This window comes from Bactrocera oleae, chromosome 6 (assembly GCF_042242935.1).
Source record: "Bactrocera oleae isolate idBacOlea1 chromosome 6, idBacOlea1, whole genome shotgun sequence".
In the NCBI taxonomy this organism is placed as follows: Eukaryota; Metazoa; Arthropoda; class Insecta; order Diptera; family Tephritidae; genus Bactrocera; species Bactrocera oleae.
Window position 1 is genome coordinate 52609803 of NC_091540.1, and position 11530 is coordinate 52621332.

Sequence of the window (11530 nt, forward strand, 5' to 3'; positions counted from 1 at the left end):
ATATAAAACACGTACACACTCACTCACATACACAGAGGCATAAAATGACAGTCGAGTGAAGTAATTTCGCTTGAAGGCAAATTGACATGGAAATGCGAGCGAATAGCAAATGCACAAAACTCTCAATAATAAATAATATTGTGATAGTTTGAGTGCGCATGGGTGTATGCGTATGTGTGAGTGAGTGCTTGCAGGCACGTCATCAATTGTGCAAGTGCTTATGACGGTGTTATTATGACCAGTTATTTCCACTAACTACCGCATTTTCATTTTTATTTTTTCACTTTTTTTTGAATTTTTTACGATGATTGGATGAAAGGTCGCACGCAAACAGAAACATACGCGCACATACCTATATGTACGTGTATGTATTTATATATACTATTCCACCTCAAAATTCATATGCATATTTAAAAAAAAAACATAGTAAAAAAATATTTAAAAAAACTATAAAAATGCAATTGTGGATGTATTTGCATTTTTTATGGCAATGTTGCCACACTTTAATAGCTGCACTTTGCTACTTCATAGGAGCTTCTTTCAGCCTTTTATTATTATCGACAGCCCATTTCTTTACTCATGCACATTTGACCTCTATGAGTAGGTGTTCACATTCATTATTTTCGTGTTATTATCTTTCGATTAATGTAGTCAACTTCGGCAAATTCGCGTGGACGCCTACGTGTAGGCTAGAGTTGCGTGCAAGAATGTGCTTTCGGGCTACAAGCAATGTTAAGAAATTTTTGTAAAAGTAGCGACATAATTTCAGGGCTGTTTGTAGGCTAAATTGCTACGAAATGCAGCCAAAGAGAAAACAGAAACATTTCTTTTAATAAATCTGGAAAATTCCATCCTTTATATATTATAAATATATAAAACTTTAAGTTTCAGATTTTACAGATATTTCACCAAAAATGAAATAACTCTAATAATTAGTAATCGAATTTGGTGAATATATTTACGTATAAGTTAATATATTTTTTTACCTATGGATATCTATGTATATAAAAAATGTTTCGTTTAAAATAACTGTAATGGGAGCTCTCATGTTCATTCCTATTCAGTTTGATAGCAGCCAGGGGAAAAAATATGCTTTTCAATACAAAGCGTAAAAAGATTTTCATTTTATTTTTATAGCAATTTATGGCAAATTTTTGTGGACCGAATCAGCAACTTCGAAAAAATCTCCAACCGGTAAATGTCAAACTAATAATTTCTTCCCATTTTTTTCGATTTCCAACATAACATAATTTAATTAAATCTACCCGACAACTACGCCAAAAAATTCTGTTTAAATGTACAATGTCTTCTGAAAAAAGATCGATAAATTATTGGCAAGTCTACTCGAACATGGTGAAATGAACATAATACCTGATAATGCACTCAACATACAAGACCTACAAGGAAGAATTTTCGCAACATACATTCCATTATACAAGTCCATAAATATAATATGCATACACCCAGATATACATATTTCCGCAAATAAAAGAAAACGGTAATATTCAATAATCGGTCAACATAAGCGTATTTGTTAGTGGCACAAAGGTAAAATCTTGAAAAGAAATCAATAAACGGTTGTGTCAACATTCAACCGTTCAACAGAACTAAACGAGTGCACTCATACTCATACTCACACTCACCCACATGAGCACATGTGTGTATATCTATATTTCATAAAAGAGATGATTTTACAAAGTACTCGTGTATAAAAGAATCCGGCAATTTTAGATGAGACAAACTATAATTTTTCAAAAATATTTTTGTAGTAAAATGTCATTATCTCTCCATGCGATTCGAATACCTGGAAATATGGATGTTAAGGCGATTATAGCAGTATACAATTTCAAATGTTAAATTTTGGTGATTTAGTATAAAATATTCACAGACTATCTTAATTATAAATTTAGCACTGGAACTAAAAAAAAATGCTTCATCGAATTTGTTCTTTCAAATTAAGCGAAACCGATTACAAACACTATTCAATATAATACATTTTTATTTTGTAGAAAATTATGGCGGTTTAATATGACACGAGATCATTGATGCCGGGTTAAGTCCTCACTAAATTTGTATATATCCAAAGTATTATAGTTACACGCTAAAACTAAAGAAGATTTTTATATTACATTTATATTTTATTAAACCATTGACCATTCAAGTGGAAACAATTGTAGGATATAGTAGTATTAAAATGTATCTTTAACTCAAATGCAAGTGGGAATTGCCTTAATGAAAGAAAATTCCATGTTCATTTTATTCATTCTGTTTGTCAATAAAATGGCTTGTTCCAACTTGGAAGATAGAGTTGTAACCGATAGATGGCACTATTTCTTTATACTCATATATATGAAAGTATATACTAAAGTGATGTAGTATCTACTATCCGTCCCACATTCCATTGACTTCTTTGTAAATATAGAAGTTTTACACAAACACATGATAGACTTTATACTTATTAACCGTTATAGACCAGGGTAAATAATTTGTGAAAGCAAAAAAATCGTAGTAGTAACAAATTCGTTGAAAACGACAGATGAAATAACAAAAATTAATTAATAATTTACTACAAAATAGTCAAAATTATTTATTATTTATTTTATTTTAATGCACAATAATTGAAGGCTCTTAGTTTTTAACAAACCTGCTTAACATGCGATTTATTACTTTAGCGAGTGTTCTTTTGCTGCTCGCTTAAAAGAATTGCAGAATATTAAATTTAATTTTGGTTTGATATAATTACTATTCACTCACCAATTTAACTACGGGTTAAAGTAAACAATCATAGGTGATTTTAACTAGTTAAATACTGTATGTACTCTAATGTGTCAAAATGTCTACAAGATTACATATTCTTTAGTAAGAGAGTATCAAAAGCACCTGCAAACAAATGTAATACTAAATAGCCCACTGCAAACATGTCATTTATACATACCTACATATGTATGTATGTGACACATTTTGTCTAAAGAACGCAAAGTAAATCGCATTTAGAAGATAAGAGCATGTACATATGTAAGAAACACATACAAAGCTAAAGCAGTAAAAAACAACAACGTATAAAACATGAAAAAGAGGAAAACTACTAATGGAAGCAAAAGCTATTAGAATTATGATAGAGTAATAAGTTAAAGCAAAACGCTTGTCATTGTCTCGTCTGGGTCTCTCGTCGTTGTTGTTGTCATTGGCTTGATTGCTCGTTACTTGCTGAAGCGGCGGCGCGCGATTATTACGTTGCCGCTGGAAGATTTCATCAACTCATATTAACTTATTGCGCCACACAATTGCCAGCATACGGAGACGATAACAACAACAACAAGAACAACAAATGCAATATAAACGATGGAGACGACGACGACGAAAACAATAAAGATAACAACAACAAATAGCCATAGCCTAGAGCGATAGTAACAGCAGAAGCGTGAGCAACAACTAAAACAACAACAATGACGTTAGTTGTCTCCATTCATCCGCACATGGTTTAGATGATGATCACAATCGCGCAACGTGTGGCTTACGGTGATTTAAGGAGAAGATCTGTGTATACGTATGCATATGTATGTATATGCAATATATATATAATATTATATATTTACAGAAGCATGTATTTAAGCATATGCCATACATTACAAATAATTCCATTGATAATGTTAGAGATGACATTATTTAAATAATATATTTTTCTTGTTGCTATTGTTTTTGTAGCTGTTGGTGTACTTAATGTACAGGTTTATTTGCTTTAATGACGTTAACATGAGAGCCCGCACTCGATTACATTAGGAGCGATATTACCGCATCGCAACGCGTATAAATAGCGTATAGCTTGAAAGCTTACTACAACAACAACCACTTATACCTAAAGCTAGATACATATGTCTCTGGTTCATAAACAAGTGTAGGAATTGAGTTGCAGCAGGTGCTGATAACAGCTACACTTGCACACCCACACACATATCTAAGAGTATACCTATGTTTAAACAAAGTAACCAAATAAAATTTATAAATACTTAAATTAAATAAATAACATTTAATTGAGTTTAGTGCCATGCTTAATTTCTTCACACTTCAATCGCCGCAACGTCAATTTGATGCTACTCAAACACCAAAAAAACAAACAAACGAAAAAAAAAAACAAATAAACGTTAACTACGGTTGCACCGGAGCTATAATACCCTACACAAATACAAACTAGTAAGGAAGAGCAAAATTTTATACCATTGAAACATGCAAGGATAACTAATTTCATATCATATCATACGTGTTGACCAACCTAAACGGTTTATAGTCAGCTGGAAATTCGTAAATCACTATACAGGATATATTGGGGTCAGATAAAGGTCTGGACTGATTGCATTAACTATTTAAATTACTAAAGTACACTCAAGGACATAATCCTATGAAATTTTGCAAAGATAATTCACACGCTGACTGAATTATTGGGCACAAAGTCTGCGAAAATAACGAAAATCTTTATATGTAGTTAATAGCAGCTGGGAAAATTCGTGGATAAATTTACTATTATTACATTATAGTATACTCAGATTATATTTTCACTTAATTTTTCTAGGATACCTTACGTATTGACTGATATATACGGGATAGAGCGAATCAGAAGTTTAAAATTCTTATATTAGGTATATAGGAGATTAGAGTGGTATTGACCCAATCCATCTTTGGCATTACGACATATAATTACCAGAAAAAAAACCTCTCTGAATTTAATTAACATACATCCACATATTGGCTAATATACAGACGGACGGAGATGGCTAAATCGACTCAACTCGTCTTGCTGATCATTTATATATACATATACATTTTATAGGGTCTCCGACGTTTCCTTCTGGATGTTCTACGAATTTCGTTGTAAAGTTAATATACTCTGTTTAGGGTATAAACATATTTGTATATATTTATATATGTATGCGTTTGCACCACTCAATCTTATCACCGACACGTTGTTGCTATCAGCAGAACAAAGTGACGCAGTGAATAACATTTATGCTTAAATGAATATCGTATATATGTAAATTTTGCCAGATTATTTGGGCAATCACATGGATGGGTGACGCTCGAGCCATTAGTACTATTTCATCAGCATATAAAAATAATCGCTACTGCTATTTTTCACACTGATTTAAAACTGTTTTAGCAATGCAGCGTGTTTAATTTATGTATGTACTGTATAGTATATATATGTATTTATATATATATATATATATATACATATATATATATTGCACACATATATCAGTATATATGTATATACCTATATTGATCAGCTCTCTTAGTATTCAACTAAAAGCTAGCAGTTGCCTCTTACGCACGTTTGCTGCCAAAAATATCTACTTACATATACATATACACTCAAGCTCACAGTAGTCACAGTTATTTATAATCATATTAATTATTCACCGCATAGTCAATTGCTTCTATATCCACTTGAATCACCGCCTTTATCCATTTCTATGATTTAGATTGATTTTTATTGCAATAGCGATTGGATTGTTGTGCGTTCTATTGCACAGTTTATGGACAGCCAGTTTTACTAGTATATTTGTAAGTGTATGCGTATGTGTGCATGCTGCATTTGCTGTAAGCACACGCCCATTAAAAAATGTGGGTCATTTTGCAATAGGCTTTATTAATCGTGTGCGGACATACAAACGAACTTGTTGTTGTTGCTGTAAATATGTAATATTGTCAGCATTGTCAATTGACGTAAACAATCAATAGTGGTCAATTTTATTTAATTGCTTTTAGTTGAATTTATTTGGAATTAAAAATGAAATATATATCTACATACTGACATAAAGATTTACAATACTTAGAATTCTTTTGAAAATGAGTTTAATTAGTAACCTGTTTACCATTAAGGAGAAGGCAAAAATTCATATATTGAAATAACCTAATTAGTTATGAATTAAACTTAATTTTATTTGCTAATTTCTTCGAATAATTCATGTACCACAACTAGACCAACTTGAGTTAAGAATGAATATATTACTCAGCCGACTTATGAACAAATTTATAACAATTAAATTAAAAAAATTAAAATTTCTGGTGAAACATGACAACTCTGGCATAATAACAAGGGCGGTAACATTTGAAGTGGTTAAATATAATTCGATTTAATGTAAATCTTTAAAACGAAAGAAATTGTTGTACTTCGCTGGAAAGGGCTTTAGAGATTCAAAGGTTACAAATAATCGTCATTAAATCAGATTGAAAGTTGAGGAATGCACTGCGCTCCATGGTCTTATCTGTCTTCAATGCTCATCTCTAAACGAATTAATCATATAATAGAACGTGCGAATTTCCTTCGTTGATATGCTGCTAAGGAAATTTGAGTTCGGTTTCAAGTTTTTACTTTGAATTTTAAAAAAATCGTCTCCCAAGAATCAATGAAATACACAGTCTTAACATTTTAACATTAAGCAATTTCTAATAGCTTGTTGATTTCAGACCCATTAAAGGCTTAGAACAGTACACGATTTTCCAAAAATATATATAATAATCTATTGCGGTGTAGCGTGAGCACGTAAATGTTTAAGCCCATTTTTCTCGAAAATCCATTTTTAAAATTCACTTTTCAAATGCAGCGATGATACTTAGAGACCAATGCGAGTATTCACTTAAAATAAAAACTGTAGCTCAAAATAATATTATTAACTAAGAAACTACTTTTTTCATCATTGTCTACAGCTCGTTTTCGATATCATTTATTTTACCTTTTTTATAGGACCGCTTGGCGCAAAAAGTAAGCTAGAACTAAAAATGTACTTATGTACTTCACTAGCAAGTCTTTCGTAGATAAAGCACCCGTTTATTAAATATTTTGCTTCAGAAAGCGCTATCTCGGAGCAATATCATCGCCCGTTGTAACCCTCTTGAAAAAGATATTTCAGATGAGCGGTCCTTCAAAATATTGCTACAGAAAAAAATGGTGAGGTCGCTCACATAAAAGGCTTTATATATTATATATAAAAAGTAAGCCAAAATTTACAAAGTAATGATTTAGATGTAAATATTTAAAAAGAGGCAAACTTTTCCTTATTCTGTCAAACAAAAAAATACGGTGAGAATCTTTTGGAAGTGTTGCGGCTAATATTTCATTTCCAGAAGAGTCAAAGATCGTACCATATTAAAAAACGAAAAAAGATGGATATTTGAAGAACTAATTTTTTTACCAAAACCATTATTTTTGTTTTATATTAATTAGCAATGGATACGCAATTACATCCCAAATCAAACACAGGCTCCATAAATAACTCGTCATGACTCATACACAATGCATTGTGATAAACATATGTATTTATATGTGTGAGTGATCACGAGTACGGTAAAATTTATGAAACAGAAAAATTCACATGAAAGCCCAGCGAATAAATGCCAAATTTACGACTAAACAGAAATTTCGCGCTAACTGTTAAATTATCGCTAAAATTAAGCTGAATATAAGTTATAAGGTCTTTCAATGATTTATTCATTGGCGTTTTTTGAATATACGCCTCACAACAAATATCACACGCTTAAAATTGACCTTGCTCCAATGCATTTGTAATTATCGTTGTTCTTAGTATTATAATTGCTTTTGTTATATTAATTCAACTCAACTCACCATTTATGCCGCTAATGAGTGGATAATTCCCATCTCGACCGCCGATTAGATTCTTTAAACCAGTTTCGATCAGTGTTGGGGACGATCGCTCCCGGTCACTCATTTTTTCATACAAATTTTAACGTGGGGTGGGGAGAAAAAAAATAAAAACAACAAAAACACACCGGTCACAGCACAATACTTGTTTCTGGCTTTATTTTGTTTTGGTTTTTTTGTTTTTTTTTGCTTTTTATGTTATGTTTTGTATTTTTATTTTTGACTTAGAACAGGAATCGCGCCACAAAAAACGCGCAATGCAACTTTTGCAATGATTACTGGTTGAATTGTAAATTTCTTGTATTGAGATTTTGTACACTGCTTGAAATTTTGAATTTTGTTGTGAATTATTTTCAATATTTTATTTTTAAGAAATTTTGAAATAATTTTTTAACTTTTTTTTCAATATTTTATTTTTAATATTTTTGGAATTTTTATTATTAATTTTTGTATATTTTGTGAATTTTTTTTTGTTTTTTTTTTTTACTGTTACTCTTGCTTACTGGCGTAGCGCTTACAGTTTAACTGCTTAGTATTCTTAATTTTTGCTTAATTGCTTTGCATTAAATTTGTTTAACTTTTGTTAAATTTTGTTTTTAATCACAATAACAGGAATTTATTGATTTATAACGGTTTGTGTGTGTATGTTTTTTATTTATAAATTATTTATATTTTAACAATTGACAATTCTAGGCAGAATCGTCTAAAGACTTAAGCATAAAAAACAAATTAATTATAATTTTTTATTATTTGCTAATTATATTACTTTTGTTTTTAACAAATATTGCACTTGAGAACGTTTGCTTGCTAGCTTTGGTTTGTCTTTATGTATATGTATATATATATTTTTTTTTTTTAATTTAATTTAATTTATTTAATTTTCTAATTCGCTTTTGTGTTCGCTTTTTGTGACTTTAGGCAATTATTATTATTATTTTTGTTTTTGTAATATATATATTTTTTAATATTTTCTTTTTAATATTTTTTTATTAAATATTTTTTTCTAATTTCTGCTGGAAGGGCGCATGCTAAGTAACTTAATTTTGTATGCTTGTTGCAGGTATGTTTTATTGTTGTTGCTAATTTGCCTCTAAGTTGTTGTAATATTTTATTTTTGCAATTTTTTTGCAATTTGCGCTTAGCAATTGTTTTTTGTTAGTGTTGTTTTATTTTTTTTAATATATTTGTATATAAGCGCTTTTAAAATATATCTTTTGTTGCTTTGCTTCTTGACTTAATTTCTTATTTTATTTTTGTTGTATTTGCATTTGTGTTCAATTCATTTCAATTTTATCTTATGCATGTATACAGGTATGTATATGTCTATATATGTATATATATATATATTTTGCTATAAATAAAGGCACCGCGAATTCATTTAACAATAACAACAGCAAATATATTTAATAAAAAAAATGTTGTTGCTTGCTTGTATTTGTTTTTATTTTTATAATTTATTTGGTTTTTATTTTAAATTATTTTATTTTTGTTGTTGTTTTTTAAATTTTTGTTTTTTTTTTTGTTATTTTCTATTTTTGTTTTTATTGCTTTTCTTTATTTATGTTTTTTTGTTTTTTTTGTTGCTTTTTATTTTGCTTTGAATTAATTTCTAATCACTCATTTACATATATATTTATATATATATTTTTTTATTGCGCTGGCAACGCTGTTTTCAAACCGCCTAAGCGTAAATTATTTGTTATTGCGAATTTGCTGCTCATAAAATCAATTTTATTTTATTAAATATATTTTTCTCTAACTGAATTATTTCACTAAAATATAGAAATGACTGCAAGAAATGCGCTCGTTTGCAGCTGTGGATTAGATGCCGCCTTGTTGCTGTATATTTAGCACACACTTTCTTATTATAATTTTCCTTATTTTATTTTTTCTTTATAACCGTAATTTGGTCATGCGCTGCGCTTTGCACTGTGTTCTAACTCCGTTATACTCTGCGGTCTACTGCACTTAATCCTGCCTTGGCTACGCGTTTGTGGCACGCTCGTTGTTGCCGCTCGCACACGCAGGCAGAGTTCACAGCAAGAATGTGGAAGCACTAATTGTTTGCATGTATGTGTGTTGCACGCTCAACTTCGCCTACACCTGCTCGCTGCTTAGCTGCAAGCGTTTTTGCTCGCCCTTTGCTGCTTGCCACAATACTCAAACGCTGCCTTGCTTCGTCTCGCGCCGCTATTGCACGCCAATTGTCAAATGGAAAATTTTCACTGCAACTTTTGGTCTATTCTTTGCGCTTCACGTATTTGTTGTTATTTTCGATTTATTTTTATTTTTTTGTTTAATTTCTGTTGAATTATTTATTTATCCGCTTAATTGTTCAGTTGCCGCGCGTAATTTGGCAGCAATTTATTTATAAGCAATTTTTTTCTGTTCACTGCTCACTGCTTTGTTTTCGTTTCGTTTCCGTTAGTTTGCATATACTCAATTGCAATTACTTGGCGTCGGCGACCACATTGCATGCCACACATTTAATTCAACAGCCATGCATGCTGCCATTTAACGACCTGCAACACTCAGCGGCAACTCAATGTGATTTTTTATGTTCTCGCCAGAGTATACGTAGCTGATTTTTGCGGATTTTTGTGAATTTTACTTTAATTATAAAATAATTTTTTTAATTATTTTTATTTTTTAATTTTGTTAATATTTTTAATTTTCAATATTTTGTCATATATTTTTAATTTTTAATTTAAATGTTTTTTTTTAGTTTTTTAATTTATAATTTTTTTTAATTATTGTTAATTTTTAAATTTTCTTTCCGTAATTTTTTTTTTAAGATTTCATAAATTTTTAAATTTTGTTTAATTTTTGTTTTTTCATTAAAATAATGTTTTTTTTCAAATTTTTTCGTTGTCTTTTTTATGCTTCATTCGCTATTTATACGTTCGCCTGCATTTATTTCGACTATCGCCTGCACTGTGCGACTCTTCGTCAGTGCTTTCGTTGCTATTTTTTGCAGTGTAGTTTTTGTTGTTTAATTTTTATGCACAAATTTGCTAACATACTTTGTTGTAGTTGGTTGTTGCTGCTGCTAATTGGCTTGTAGCGTATTTTTAGTTAAACAATTTTTTTTTAATTCAACTCTTTTTATATATAATATATATATTTTTTATATGTCTGTGTGTGTAGTAGTGTTGCTTTGCAATTTAATGTTATTTCTTTAAGTGTTTTTTTTTTGTTACGTTTTTCTGGCAATTTTTATTTTAACATTTCATTGCTGTTTATTTAGGTGTTTGCTTGTAGACAGCGTAGAATTGAAACACTTAAAACACGTACAGCCACTTGAGTAAATGAGTAAATCCGTTTGCCTTCCTATTGAAAATATTTTAAATTGTTTAAAAATAAATTTAACCATTTTTTTATTTTTTTTTTTACATATAGGGTTGCTCCAACTTTGAAGTGACGCGTTTGGGCTTTTATTCGTGGTAAACGGTTTTAAAAATCAGTTTTGGGTTTAATTAAAAAATAGATAAGCGCAATTTCCTTCAGCGAGTAATTATTTATGAATATATTATTTTATGGCAAAGCCGTATTATTGAAACTTTTAAAAAAAAAAAACAATAATTAATTTCAAAATAATATAGCTTTGTTTAGATAATATTACTTTATTTATATATATAATATAACTTTATTTAGATTACTTTGTATATAATTTTTTTTTTAAGTTTTCAGTCATGTTTTGCACAGTTTTTTCCTCGAACTATTATTTTTTTTTTTTTGCACAAATGTTTATAATGTTCACATCTATTCTTCTAACTATTTCGAAAAAGGTTTTAGTTCTTCAAATATTAAAATAAACATTTATTATGTGTTTTTTCAAAAGCGTTTCAGCAATTACTAAAATAAATTTTTATA

The 11530-nt window shown here is 29.8% G+C and overlaps 1 protein-coding gene across 4 annotated transcripts in view; it reads right to left on the minus strand.

Moving 5' to 3' along the window:
- Pdp1 (PAR-domain protein 1) overlaps positions 1 to 10315 on the minus strand; it is a 136335-nt gene extending 126020 nt beyond the window's left edge. The window contains exon 1 of one of the 4 annotated variants that reach the window (XM_070111447.1): positions 7622 to 10315. In XM_070111447.1, the coding sequence (XP_069967548.1) occupies positions 7622 to 7724 (103 nt within the window). In that variant the 5' untranslated portion in view covers positions 7725 to 10315. The remainder of the gene's footprint in view (positions 1 to 7621) is intronic. The other 3 variants (XM_070111446.1, XM_036359104.2, XM_036359106.2) reach the window with 3 other exon arrangements.
- Positions 10316 to 11530: the final 1215 nt, after the last annotated feature.